The sequence below is a fragment of the Rhamphochromis longiceps genome, linkage group LG23 (genome assembly GCF_057381845.1).
Source record: "Rhamphochromis longiceps isolate RC_006_pf linkage group LG23, R_longiceps_female_GT1.1, whole genome shotgun sequence".
In the NCBI taxonomy this organism is placed as follows: domain Eukaryota; kingdom Metazoa; phylum Chordata; class Actinopteri; order Cichliformes; family Cichlidae; genus Rhamphochromis; species Rhamphochromis longiceps.
In genome coordinates, this window is record NC_140578.1 from 8,010,332 (window position 1) to 8,024,517 (window position 14,186).

At 40.9% G+C, this 14,186-nt stretch overlaps 2 protein-coding genes across 2 annotated transcripts; one reads left to right on the forward strand and one right to left on the reverse strand.

The window, feature by feature from the left end:
* Positions 1-531: 531 nt before the first annotated feature.
* Positions 532-4,332, forward strand: chst14 (carbohydrate (N-acetylgalactosamine 4-0) sulfotransferase 14). The gene is made up of 2 exons (XM_085398200.1): positions 532-963; positions 2,984-4,332. Exons 1-2 carry the CDS (start codon positions 667-669, stop codon positions 3,809-3,811), a joined length of 1,125 nt encoding a protein of 374 aa, XP_085254326.1. The 5' UTR covers positions 532-666; the 3' UTR covers positions 3,812-4,332.
* On the reverse strand, positions 4,330-14,096 carry cep135 (centrosomal protein 135). Its single transcript, XM_085398199.1, has 26 exons — positions 13,795-14,096; positions 12,725-12,876; positions 12,445-12,635; positions 12,160-12,327; positions 11,915-12,056; positions 11,720-11,804; positions 11,502-11,630; positions 11,189-11,404; positions 11,031-11,096; positions 10,787-10,937; positions 10,480-10,709; positions 10,232-10,387; positions 10,007-10,144; positions 9,838-9,915; positions 9,576-9,727; positions 8,708-8,823; positions 8,467-8,621; positions 7,507-7,562; positions 7,220-7,388; positions 7,006-7,116; positions 6,709-6,894; positions 6,360-6,569; positions 6,039-6,241; positions 5,851-5,955; positions 4,958-5,113; positions 4,330-4,800 (listed from the first exon to the last, which is right to left on the reverse strand). Exons 2-26 carry the CDS (start codon positions 12,835-12,837, stop codon positions 4,779-4,781), a joined length of 3,504 nt encoding a protein of 1,167 aa, XP_085254325.1. The 5' UTR covers positions 12,838-12,876; positions 13,795-14,096; the 3' UTR covers positions 4,330-4,778.
* Between the last annotated feature and the right edge of the window lie 90 nt (positions 14,097-14,186).

The following is a 14,186-nucleotide window of genomic DNA, read 5'->3' on the forward strand; positions in this document are numbered from 1 at the left end:
ATAGGGATACTTTGGTCCCCCCCCCCCTCTCTAAAACAAAGCAGTAAGGATTTTATTTTGAAACTGTATATTCTAGTTAGCTTGATCAGTTTGCGCAGTTGAAAAACAGCGAGCAAAAGCACTTTACAGAAATTATTACATTTATTTTTCAACGTCAAACAATCTAGTTTGCATCATAAATTTAAAAAATATACATTTTTTGTTTTACTACAAAAATTCTACATGGGGAAAAAAAACTACACAAAGTTTTGTGCCTTTCTCCTATGATCTGTAACTTAATGCACATGTATTCAGAGATGATGCAGACGAAGACTGGAAAACTTAAATCATCACACTAAAAATTGCACTTATTTCTCTTATGAAATCTCAAGTAGTTTACCGTCTATGTTGTAAGTGTATTCTCAATAAATTAGAAATGAAACCTTCTGTGGTTTGTTAGGCAATTTTGAGTGTTTTTTTTTTCTTAGCAAAAACTGAGACTCCGATTTACCCCTGATTAAGGGGTTTTTATTTTGACAGTCAAAACAGGAAGTGCTTATATTAAAACACAAAAACACTTTTCGTGCACTTTTGAACTTAAGTATGGGTACGTGGTAGGTATTACTGTAGTTAGAGAGCAACTTAGAAAACCTGGTAGACATCAAACAGACAAGCCGGACACAAACTATGCTCCCTCGGAGGCAGGAGTACGGCATGAAGAGGAGCGGAGGAGCGCGGAGCGGTTCAGTTATAAACTTCAGGTCAGCGATGAAGTTGAGCTCTGGCCGCCGCAGCTCCGCCGTGCTGCCGTCGCTGTTAACCTTCTTGGTCATCGTAGCATCCGGAGGCCTGCTGCTCATGATAGAGAAGGGAATGCTAAACGGCATGGAGACGCCTTCACCCCGCAGTAACGGCAGGCGACTAGACTTCCACCGGGGGCAGGCGGGGGGACGCAGCCCAGACGCGGCGGACCTGGAGTCCCAGGTAGAGGAATGTAACCCCACATGAAGATTTAGCTTAGATTTAGTCTGAATATTTCAGCATTTCGTAATAGTTGCTGATCGGTGATAAGCCGGAGGCTTAAGAGCCTTAGAGCAGTTTCCTCAGTGAAATGGTTGAAAGGTAGATTTTTGGTTGGTTTCCGTGAACGCTCGATTTAAACACCATCTTTGAATCCCTGCAGCCAACTTTGACATCATGGTACCCCTGATCAAATGTAGTTTCACTCCACATTCATGGGCGTAACTTTGTGCTGAACATTGGTGGTGGGGGGTGTAATCATCTGGGTAAATTCCCAAATGATTAAACATGCAACTATTTTGCTGGTAATAACTGAAATGAGTAAACAAAATCAACAGCCTATTTATTAATAACTGTATTGGGGGGGGGGGGGGGGGGAATCATAACCCTCCTGGAACTTATGCCCCTGTCCACATTACTGCAGTAAATAATATTTAAAGATCTTTAGTGAACTAAAACTAAACTAAAATTAGAAATAAAAGGAGTTGGTGAGTGGCTGTGAATAATACACGACCACCCCTCGGTAACACTTACTGGACATGCTCTGAACACGTTTCAGCTCCCCTCTAACAGGGACAGATGCACAAAGTGTTTACCACCTTAATACCAGCATTCACGTTAACTTTAAAGCTCCTTACTGTCATATTACATTGTGAATTACTGAGATTTTCCCGTTAAGTGTAATATTCTACATTTCTGAGACATTTCCTTCTGAGATGTTTTTCCATACTTTATCTGCTTTAACACATTTCCAACTTTTGGGATAAATAATTTAACTCAAACCAGAAATCATTTTAAGCACTCAAAAGTGAACTGAAATGGAAAAATACACAGGAAACGACCATGTCATTATCTGCCTCATGAGATTTTGGTGCAGATATTTACTGACACTCAGGAAGTCCACACAACTGAGTCAAATGCCTTGAAAAAGCACTGTTTATATTCTTAAATTCAATGTCCATATTATTTTAAAGAAACTAAAACTGGAAACTAATGGGACTTCAAATTAAAAATTGTAATTAAATAAAGTAAAAATCAACTATAATAACAACTTAGTAAATTCACCAGTCACATCCACCTATAAAAAGTTTAAAGTGGCCAGAGTCTGTAACGAAAGATTAAATCGTGACATTTTTCTGCAAAACATCTACCCAGTAAAAAGTGTTGCACTTTCACACCACTGGAGGCCTCTTAAAGGGGATTCACACCATATACGAGGCTTTATTTGCAATTATACAGTTGCTGAAATGCTTTGGAAACCCACAAATACTGACATGTAACCACAAATGGGAGGAGGAGACATACAAGAAACAGCCAGAGTCAAATATCTATATAAAAAGATTTAAATGGTCCAGCTGTCCTCAAACAGCACCATTAAGGTTTCCCTGTTTATATTGATTGGTAGAATCACAAGTGAAATCCAGTCTATCAGCTAATAGACACGGTCAAAATTTCTTCAGGCTGGCTCGGCAAAGTATTTTCTACTTGTGCAAACATGTATTTGCCATACCCAACTTCAGGTTTATTGCGAACACAATACGAGGAAAACAGAAGGACTGAGATATCCTGAACCTCAGTGACAAATGTTTCAGTATTTTTTTTTTATTTGATGCTTGTTCAATTAAATTCAGTTTTATTTATAGAGAGCCAAATCACAACAATTGCCTCAAGGCTCTTTGTAATGTTAGGCAAAGACCAGACAATAATACAGAGAAAACGAGATCAGATGATACTCTATGAGCAAGCGCTTGGCAACAGTGGGAAGGAAACTGCCTTTTAACAGGAGGAAGCTTGCCAAGACCGGCTGTGGCCATGGCAGATGTGAGGGAAGGGAGATAGGACTAAAGACTCACAGTGGAAGAGAGCCAGAGACAAATAATAAGTAATGATTAAATGCAAAGTGGTATATGAACACAGGGAGTGTTCTTACTGTGTAAAATTAATGGAACACAGCTTGAAGTCACTGATTTCTGTTCACTTTTAGATCCTCCAGGAGATCCGTAACCGGACCATCAAAACCATGTGCAGTCACAAGAACATGCCCCACAGTGTGTGGTCACTGAGCCTCCTACAGAGGAAGACGTTGCTGCAGCATGTCCTCGTGAACGACGAGCACCGCTTCCTCTACTGCTACGTCCCCAAAGTGGCCTGCTCCAACTGGAAGAGGGTTCTGAAGGTCCTGAGCGGAGCCCTGGAAAACGTGGACGTCAACATCAAGATGGACCACCGCAGCGACCTGGTCTTCTTGTCCTCTCTGAAGCCCGAAGAGATCCGCTACCGCCTCAAGCATTACTTCAAGTTCATGTTTGTGCGAGAGCCCATGGAGCGCCTGCTTTCCGCATACAGGAACAAGTTTGGCGAGATAGAGTCCTACCAGAAAAAGTACGGCGTGGAGATCATAAAGCGTTACAGAAAAGGCCGCACTAAGGATGCAGCTATAACAGGAGACGACGTGACTTTTGCAGAGTTTGTTCGTTACTTGTTAGACGAGGACGTGGAGCGCATGAATGAGCACTGGATGCCCATATATAACTTATGCCAACCTTGTGCTGTTTCTTATGATTTCATCGGGTCCTACGAGCACCTGGAAAGCGACGCGGAGTTTGTGCTCCAGCATGTTGGAGCGCCTCCTCATGTTCACTTTCCAGAAAGGCAAACGTGGTACAAGCCGGTCACCACGGAAACAATACACTATTATTTATGCAGCTTACCACAGAAGCTACTGAGAGAACTCCTGCCCAAGTACATTTTAGACTTTTCTCTATTCACATACCCTCTCCCCAACACAACCGCTGCACACTGTCGGCATTAAATGAGCAATGCTTTAAAGTTGTATTTTTTTTTTTTATAGAAAACCGTTTGTACTATTTTTAAGGAACAAATTGTATTTTCAGAGCTGTTACACAGGTTTACTTGATGTCCGCGTGCCTTTTAAAAGTGCTGATTATTGGACGAGAAAGACCTGACTTCAGAACCACTAAAGCTTGAAATCAAATTCAAAAGAAAAGGTCAACCAAACCATACGTTATGTCAGCTGTTACAGTAATTATATCTGCTCAGTATACAACAATGGAAATATTAATATGGTTGCAAGACCAAACTCTGTTGTTATTTGTTGCTTTATACACTGTAGACCTTAGAAAAAAATTGTTCAGTGGTTTTAGTGGGCATTCAGTGGTTTAGCAGGCTAAAACACGCACCATGTGCTGGGATGGTCAAGGGTTTCATATCAAGCTTATTTAATGCTCAATCGCAGCCTCTCGTTGCCAGCTCCTCTCCCTCTTTGATGTAACTGAGATTATTTACCATGTAATAAAACTGAAGTTTACCTTTTCTGATGTTCGTTTGCAGTTTTTAATTACTTTATTTATGAATAATTTAAGCATAATATACATAATACAAAAAAAACCTCACACAAAATGAACACTTGCTACATGTGGTTAAAGATGGTGGGAATCACATTCATTTTTTTGGGACTTCTTTATGAAGCTTTTGTTTTTAAATCAATAGAAAATACTTAATCTACAGTGCAAGTAACACATTCAAAAAACATTGTTAGAAATGTTAGAAAAATCTTCACCTTTAGTACAAACGTTATTTAAACAGCCCTGGTTGCCCTTTTGTTGAACGGAACAATAAAGTTTCTATGAGGTACTCCACAGGTTAAACTGTGGTTTACAGAGGCCTTCATTTTTTATGTCCAAAGTCAAGACATCACTCACAAGCTTCTAGTGGGTTCTGACTCACTTGTCAGTGCCTTCATTTAATCTTTGTTCCAATCAATCCTTGAAGCTCACACTCCTAAAAACAGAAGGGAGGAAGAGAGGTTTTAAACACATGATAATAGTCATAATAATGGCAATAAATCAAGCCTCAACATTTTCAGCCTCAACTTAAGATCATATTGGTTTTAAATGTCTTTCACCTTATTTCCCAAACTGTTATGTTTATGGCTTACTTGTCTGCTGATTTATCAGTGGAGTGATCAAGAGATCGGAGGATGGAGCGTTCTGGTGAGATGTGGTGAGAGCTGCTGGAGACGCTGAGGGATGATGAGGTTTGCAGGGTTGAGAACGACAGACCCTGTCTGCGCATTTCCTGAACTGCCCTTTCACTGAGGTGAGAGAGAGAAAGGAGGCAACAAAACAGCATCAGAATATTTGTATCTGCGGTCACGTCCTTGTAGCTACAAAGTTGATCTGACCTGATGGGGTGATGACAAAACCCCATCAGTCTTCTACGGCTGAGGGGTAAAAATGAAGAGTGAGGTTGTTTTGGAGAATTAAATGTCAGAAATCGTTTCATCCAACTTCAAATGTATTTGGCCAGTTTTTTACAGCTAAAATTAAAAACCCAATGTAATTACTCTTTTTTTTTTTTTTTTAGTGGAATGATATTTAAGACTGCTGTTACATCAGCTGTATTTACTCGTGTTATGAAGCTGCAGTAGCTGAGTGATATGATGGAATATTGCATCAATCCTGACAGATGTGGTGCACTCAGGGTGAAATTTTGATAACCAAACATTTCTGGTTCAGAGTTAACATTACGTGATTACCCAAAAAATTAATAATGACATTTTTCCAATGCAACACACTGATATCACCTGCTCTGTATTAGTAAGTGGTTTCATGGGATGGATAGAGTTGCAAAAATACTTTTTTTTGGCACTTTTGAGATTTTCGGTCTCATGTAATGAAAATATTGATTTCTTTTTGATTAATCTAGAAACAATTGCTATCAGATTCATCAATAACGCCCACAGATAGACTGATAGGTTACTTTATTAATCCCCAAAGAGAAACTGCTGTTATAAGCATCACTGTAAAGACAAACAGTCGTGTAGCTCACCGCTCAAAGCGCTCAGTGGTCAGCTGCCTTTTCAGAACGTCAATCTCTGTCTGCAATTGAGAGACTTTGCCGCGAAGCTGGGACACCTCCCTGGCATGCTCTGCACTTTACACAGACACACAAGTTACCAACTTTTTCTTTAGGAAGGAGATTTCTTTTAACAAGTAGAGTGAACGGGATTTATTTACGTTTTGCTGTCAGCCAAGGTGAGCCTGTCTCGTAGCACTTTCAGCTCTGACTCTCGTTCGCTGGCTGTCAGATGTGTTTGAAACTCCTTTTGCCGATTTGTGGAGAGCAGTGTCTCGAGGTTACGCACAGTCAGCCGCTCGCTGGCTAACTGCTTCTTGAGAATCTCCGCCTCTGACCGGACATCCTCCAGTTCTCCTGTAACCTAAAAACAAAAAGCAAATATCATAATTAAGTTTGAAGGAAAACAGGATGTGAACAGTTTCCTGCCAAGACCAGAAAAAACACTGTAATAAATAAGCCGGCACCACAGCAAGCCTCACCCGCTCGAGGTCCATGCTCCTGGAGGTGAGCTGACGTGCAGTGAGCTCCTTGCTCGAGTCTAGTTTGACACATAGCTCCCTAACTGAAGCCAGATCTGCGAGGAGAGCAGCCTTCTCTTCCTGTGCTTTGTGTAGCTCTTCCTCTAATCGGGACATCCCACGAACCAACGAGGAAACTTGCGCCTCGTAAGCCTGGATCGCCTGCATGTGCTTGGATAAACAGAAAAGTGAAAAAGGGTGCATTTCAGACACATTTGTTTAAAGACTGAAATTAACATTCATTTAACTTGTTTACCTAGAATAGCAGCTAGAAATGTCTCTGTAATCTTTTTCCAGTGCCACATCTCACCTGTTGGATTTCCTTTTCCTGTTGGCCGACTGCATCTCGGAGGTGTCTGCGTTCTGTGTCTGAAGAGAGCAGCTCCAGGCGGATGGAGTTGCTGAGGCCTTCAGCCTGCTGTAACTTTTGGTTCCGCTCCTCCATCTCCATGTGGGACAACCTGAACCGCTCCAACAAATCCCTGTTCTCTTGTTCCTGTGGGTCAACAGAGCTGTCAGAAGAAGGCTTCTACAAGGGCTTCCAGGTAATTATAATATGTGTAAAGTCGCAAATATAAAATACAGGAGCAAAGGGATATGTTCTTGCCTTTGTGGCAATCAGCTTCTCTACTCTGGCCACTTCAGAAATGTAAGAATGGAGCCTCAACTTGAGCTCATCCTTCTCATGTAAAGACTCTTCCATTTCTGCATGTACAGCCTGGACAAAAAAGATGCAAGTAGCTAGTGTCACTTCTATTATTTTGGTACATGACACAGAAGACTCAACATTGATTACAGTAATTGTGATTTTTTTTATTTACTTGGTTCTCCCTGGTCATTGTGGCTAGGTCATCTTGCAGTCTCCTGTTCTCTCGGACTGTAATTTCCTTCTCTCTCCTGAGTCCAGCCAGCTCCTCCTGAGACGCATCCAGCTGTCTCCTGAGGCTGTTCAACTCCCTCTCACGACTGTTTAACGCTCCTTGAAGCTGACTGAAAGAATTTAAAATATTGGTTCATAAAAATAAAAACTTTATTTCTTACGTTGGGTTTTTATCCTAATATTTACTTAAATAAAACCGACATTGAACCCCAAGAACACAGTACTCACGCTAACGAGCTGTCCATGTTTGTGACTGTGAGTCTCACGTCTTCAAGGGTCTTTTCCTGTGTAAATATCAAGAGTTTACCTCATTAATTTTTTAAATAACATGTTTTAGATGCAAATGCAAAGTGCATTTTAATAGAAAACCCATGTGTATTTAGTTACTGTATTTATTCCTTCCTCATGTGATTCCAGTGTATGAGTACAACTCATCATCCAAAGCCTTCTTTTTGTACAAATCCATGGTTTGTTTCTTGAGCCACAGATTAGTTCATATAATATGTTCTTTGCAAACAATAGCTAGAGTGGACACATCTCTCCATTAGTTATGTAAAAGCTTTCAGTTATAAACCGGTTCTTGTGTGACACACTCAATGTTTCGATCATGGATTCAGTCTCAGCTTCAGACCCACTACTCCCATAATAAATCCATTAAGTTTATCCGGAGGGACAAAGAAGACAGAGCTATTTAGTTAGATCCACTCTTCTTTTGACCCAAAAGACTGGGCCACAAAACACTGAACTGGTGTACGCGTACTAGGCACAGTTGACTTACACAGCGTCCAAGCACAATTCCCCATCCAGGTCCAAGTACGCTTGTGTTTCTCTCAGCATCTCAACTCCTCTCTCGTAGTTGCTCTCAATTGCACACATGGTTTTGAAAAGTGCTCTTGTAGAGCACAAAGAGGCTCATGATTTTATTTGAAATATTTTTCTTTTGGAAGTGGTTATGGAAGTGGTTGTCTTACATGCCTCAAAGAGTTAATTATTTGACAGCAATTTTCACAGAGACAGCTGGCACAGTATCCAGCGATCACACCCGTCACATGAACTGGACATTAGGGGTCAGATGTGAGATTTGACCTTTAAGATTTCACATATGGACATGAAATTCGATCCTTTCATAAAAGTTTGTAATCTTGAACCTTAAAAAAATAAATAAATAAATAAAATAAAAAATACTACCTTGTTGGATAGTTCCTCTTGAAGAGCAACCAGTTTCTCAGTCTTTTGATCCACCTCATCCTGCAGAGCATCTTTTTCTTTATCCAGGGCAGAGATTGACTTGTGAAGAACAGCTACTTCCCCTTTGTGCTTGGAACTCTGCTGACTCAGCTCCCCTGGAAGGCAAACTAAAATTCAGCAAACAGGAAACAGAGCCTTACGGAAAAAGAAAAAAGCGTAATGACTGTTTCAACATATTCACCTATTCTCTCCTCAAGTTTTTCTATCTGCACATGGGAAGCATGCAGCTCATTCATCTTCACAGATAGCCTGTGCTGAGTATCAGACAGTGACTTCTCCATCTGCTCCTGTAGCAGCCTACAGACAGGCAGGGAAAATCCCATCAGCTCTCCAACAACTGGTGACAAGTATAACAATCCCTTAGTGCAGCATCAAGAATGATGACGTTTCAGATGAGGAAGTCTAAAGAAACCAATATGTTCTATTTTTGAGCTTAGTACATTTTGGGTACTTTTTGTATTTGGTGTGATTAAAAATAAACAAAAAACAAAAACGTTGCTACTCCGTCCTATAAAAATCATAAATCAAGGTCATATCTTTGTGCACGAGGACAGCTTCCAACACAGCTCCCAGAAGTTCTGTTCGGACCACTCACAGAAAACCATCTGCAGAGACTTGCACACAGAGCAAACATAAACTTGAACTAGAAGTTTAATGCTAAGAATCATCACTGATGATGAAAGCTGTGTATCTGGCTATGATCCAGTCAGTGACTAATGAGCAGTTTTCTTTAGAAAACCCAGCAATATCCAACCCCAGTGGTCAGGAGTGCCACCAAGAGAATACTGTTTAAAGACATTAGATATTCACAGGGTTAGACACAGATTTACACACAATTGTATCCTCCAGGGTCAAATTTAAATAGGGTAACTTTTTGTTTTGTGAAGTGTCGAGAAACTGTTCCACTGCACCACATATATAATGTGATAAATTTGTGATACAATATTATAAAGCATTTTACAGAACTGAACTATGGCACCATTAGTTGGTTACATTATAAAGATCCTCAAGTGGAAGTGAACACCGCTGATATAACCAGCAATTCAAACCTCAGAGCATTAGACTCAACCCTCTGCTGGGCGACCTCCTCTCCATTGTGGACCATAGCAGCAGACTGAACCTTCAGCTCCTCCTCTGCAGCCTCCTTGCTCTCCTTTAGCAGGGATACTTGTGATTGGAGATCCAGTCTCTCCCGTTCCAGCTGCACTCCAAAAATATACATGAACATTACATAATATCACAGTATAGTGAGAATTCAAGTGCTGGAAGGTTCAAATAACTAAACCTATTAAATGAAATATCCCAACTCACACTCTTTACAGCATTCTCCAGGTTAAGAATCTTCCTCTCTTCCCCTTGTCTGTCTGTTAGAGCTGAAGTCTGTGCAACCTGCAGATACATGTGCACAGCATGTGTCTGCAGAGCTGTAACGGCGCATCAGAATCACGTGCAGATTTAAAGGCTGTATTCTTGCACTGACCTTTAACCTCTCCATCAGTGTGTCTCTTTCAGTCGTCATCTGCTCGAGCTTTGCTTCTGCTCGTTTGATCTCCTCCTGTAGTTTCACAACATTACTCGACGTATCTACTCTGCGGGTAAGCTTCAGCTCATCCTGAGTCTGAATGAAACAGAATCATATCATGTAAAAACAAAAAGATTTATTCAAATGTGTTATTGGTGCAAATGTAAAGCATCTAAAACTTACTTGTTTAAAGAGGGTTTTGAAATGATCCCTCTCATTGCTCAGGGCCTTTATATTATTTTGAATGTCCTCCATGTGCTTCTCAAAATCCAAGAGAGCAACCTTCAGCTCATCTCTTTCCTGAATTACACGAAGCAGCTCCGCTTCTGCAGCACCTCCCTGAAAATTTGAAGTCATTGTTCTTTAGTATCAGTTTAACATGAAACTACCTCAATTAGAAATTTGCTAGTTTCTTTTTTATTGACTCTTACCCTGACTACTTTGGACCCAGGACTCCTGCCCCTGCTTGGGCTACGGCTAGGGCTTATGTCAACACCGCCAGCTCCTCTGGCTCTTTTGTAACGCTCAGATTCTTTGCGATAGTAATCCCTCTCCTCCTCTAGACTCTTGACAAATGCATCGAGACGAGACGGAGAGCGTTCCCTTCCACAAACGCCATATTTAGTACGCATGGCCTCCAACTCCAGCACCAGCTCTTTGTCTAGGATATAACATCAAGTGCGTATATAAACACTGCAATGCATATATAGCTGCTGAGGTATTTCCACTGCTGCTCACCAGCTGCCATCATTTTCTCTACTTTGTCCTGAAGCCTGTTTTTCTCATCCTCCAAGAAATTCACGAGTCCCTCCATCTTCTCATTCTGCTCTTTGAGCTCCACCAGCTGATCTCTCAGACGATCTTTTTCAAAGTCACTTTCAGATTGCTCCTGAAGTAAATAAGTAATAGAAGTTTAAGCAAAAGGTATATTATACTGTAAAGTAGGAAATCTAGAGTTAGAACAGTGTATACTACTACTTACCCTTCTTGTCTTTGTGATAATAGCCTCCAGATCTTCGATCATTTTCTGCTGCCTTTGAATTTCTTTCTGTTGAGAAAACAGTTTGAAGTCCATTCTTAATGGATGAATTACACTGAATGCTTTTAAGCCAAGAACTCCAGGATCATCACATTGCTTACTTTAGTTTCTTGTAGCTCCATGTCAGCAGTTTCCAGCACGCGCTCTTTGTCCATCTCCATTCGCTTTGCGAGGTCGTCGATGTGCGTCAGCTCTTCACACAGTTCCAGGTTCTTTAAAGACAGATTGGCTACTTCGGTGGAGGCGTCCTTTTTTTTCTGCTGCAGTCCGTCTATTTTCTGCTCCAGCGTCCTGTTGGTCTCCTGTAAGTAATCAATCTGCACACAAACATATCAAGAGATTGTACTAAACTACCAGCAACCATTCAAACCAAATTTCTTTACTCCACTTTTATGCTGTGACTGTAGAGCTTGCCTGCAGGTTAAGATGGGCGATTAGTTTTTCGTTGCTGATGTTCTGAGCCTCAAGAGAAATTATGTCATGAGGTCGGCCGCCATGAAGTGCGCCATTCAGGCGGTCAATCTCTTTGTCCCTCTCCTCCACCTAACAGAAGTGCGTTTTAAAAAATAGAGCTGATTACCTCTATGACAACTTAAAATATTCACAACGTAACAAGCACCCACTTAACGTACCTGAGTATTTAAATGTTTTGCAACTTCTTGAGCATTTCCAAGGTCTAGTTTCAATTTGACAACACCTTCCTGCAACTCCTGAATTCTACACAAAAATTGGAGCGAGTCAGACAGAATAAATGCAGATACAAACATTAATAATCAACAATTTAATTAAGCAACTACAACAACTTTCAGTCACAAAAGAAAACAAACCTTCCATCTGCCAGCTGCAGTAGATCAGCTATGTACGGATCATCAGGTTGCTGCACAGGATAAGCTGATGTTGAAGACGGAGGTACTAGCTCGTCAATCTGCATTCTCTGCCGTCTGAAAGGAATACTGCGTTTTTTTCCACCTGTTAAAAGCACGAGAGGGGTCAAGATTAAATATACCTAGATGGAATATCATTTTAAGTCCACTATCTAAGAGTTTAGGCCTTACCCCTCCCCTGTCAGTACCTGGTGTCTGAACAACAGCTTGCAGGTTCTTCTCCTGAAGCTGCTGAATGCGTTCAGATTTAGCCTTGCTATCCTTCTCCAGGCAGCGAACCTTGTGCACATACTGATTATTTAAAAACTTCAGATCAGTCGTCTCATGGTCCAGTTTTCTGATGTTGGTTTTGAGCTCTGGAGCCAGACAGGAAAAAAAATGTTGTCTGTTGTGTATGCAGGTGATGAATATGAGGAAAATGATTCAAACTGTGCTGAAGAGCCAGTGCTTGCTTATTATAACGCAGTTATTACCACTAATGACACGCTCTTTCTCGTCCTTCAATTTTAGAAGCTTAAGGTGTAGCTCATTGTTTTCCCTGACCAACCGGGCATTCTCTGTCCTGTATGGCTCCAGAAGAGAGTCTACGTTTCGGTTTTCTTTGTCAGACTTCCCTGCTGACAGTTTGGCATTGCGCAGGCTTTCAGTTGTGTGGACCAAGTCACTGTAACACAAAGAAAGACATGGCTGAACTACACTGGACCACATGGTGATATTAAGAGAATGAGGGTACATGGTTCAGAGGTTTCACACCTGAAGAGTTTCTCCACAAGTGGCAGTGACTCGATTCCCAGCGGTTGCCGGTAGCCCAGCTGGTCCAGACGTTTTCGCAAATTAACAAACTTCCTTTCTGCATTGCTGGTCATGGTTGGGAGCCGATATTGACCTTGGTGACTGCTATCAGCCTAATCGCAAATAAGATGACGTTAAAAGGATGTCAGTATTGTCTCACATCTGTTTGTTGCTGTTCTAAAAATGAATGTAAATTTCAGGGGATACGCAGGGGACACAGGCCCCAAAAGATTTAAAACACGTTTGCCCCTCCAATAGGTTTAATGTTACTCATCAAAGAAACATTCTCATAGAATGGGTCATGTTTATTCCCAAAATGTGTTTAGGAACTTCAAGTTCCAGACACTTTTGTGCTTCAAAACGGGCCCTTCAGGATGATTACATATGCAAGCACAATTGATCTGCATGGAACTTACATTACCTACCTATGAAAAAAAAATACATAAGTTAATATTTTAGAATTTTTCTGCTAAACATAAAAATACAATCACTGTCTTCTAGTTTGCCAGCTACTTTGGAGGTAACATTATTGCGTTAAACAATAAGTAACTTAACCTAATGCATTTTTTTGAATGTGCCAGATGATTTTAACATGACCAGACATTTTGCTGTAACACATCTGAGTTAAGACAGGTTTATTTATCACTGATCACATTTAACCAGGTTTCCTCTCCAAATAAAGTATCAAATCAAGTTAGACCACTCCAACTTTGACATTTAGCCTGTGGCAAGAACAGCCAAGAAAACAAATTCATAAGATATTTACTAAAATGTTTATTATTCATAATTGACTGTGTTGAGTTTATAGAATGGCTAAAAGAAGTTAGCAAGTCTTTTTAATGTTTGCTAACGTTAAGCAGCAAGTTTAACATTAAGCATGTTAGCTCATCAGAGACATTAGCCTTATGCGTTTATTAACACTGAGGTAACTTTTTGTTGTCGTTTTGTCGCCTGCAGTAGCCTGTTAGTTAGCAAAGCTTGACGACTAACGAGCTAGCGTTAAATCCCAGAACGATCACAGCTTGTCTTACCCTGGAAGTGCTTTCCTAGCGGCTAACGTTAGCCCGTCCAGCGTAATTCTACATCACCGACAGTAAGTTTCCATTTCCTTTGACCAATGACTTGCACGAGCCACATTATAACGTATCATATATGTTTTCTGGTAGTGTTAGACAATCTTCAATTCTGAGTTGACACGTTTCCGCGGTAAAGTGGTTTGAAAAGAGCGCCGATGGTCTCCGGTTTGGATTCGTCACCATGGAAGTATGAGTCTAGGGGAAGTATTTGGAGCTGCGTGTTTTGAGCACCGGTGCTGCCCGTTCTGAAAGCGGACGGGTGGTGTCGACAAAGTTATTTAGCCCAAACAGTAAATATTAACGCAAGGGCGTTTCCAGATATTTTCGAACGGGGAAGGGGGGACTAA

Bases quoted from the DNA above. Each gene is read 5' to 3' on its own strand.
- chst14 (XM_085398200.1), top strand. From the start codon at position 667: ATGCTCCCTCGGAGGCAGGAGTACGGCATGAAGAGGAGCGGAGGAGCG. The intron at 964-2,983 runs GTAGAGGAATGT...GTTCACTTTTAG, and splicing joins CGGCGGACCTGGAGTCCCAG to ATCCTCCAGGAGATCCGTAA.
- cep135 (XM_085398199.1), bottom strand. From the start codon at position 12,837: ATGACCAGCAATGCAGAAAGGAAGTTTGTTAATTTGCGAAAACGTCTG. The intron at 12,057-12,159 runs GTACTGACAGGG...TGCTTTTAACAG, and splicing joins AGCTGTTGTTCAGACACCAG to GTGGAAAAAAACGCAGTATT. The intron at 11,405-11,501 runs GCAAGCTCTACA...GTTTGTGTGCAG, and splicing joins TCGCCCATCTTAACCTGCAG to ATTGATTACTTACAGGAGAC.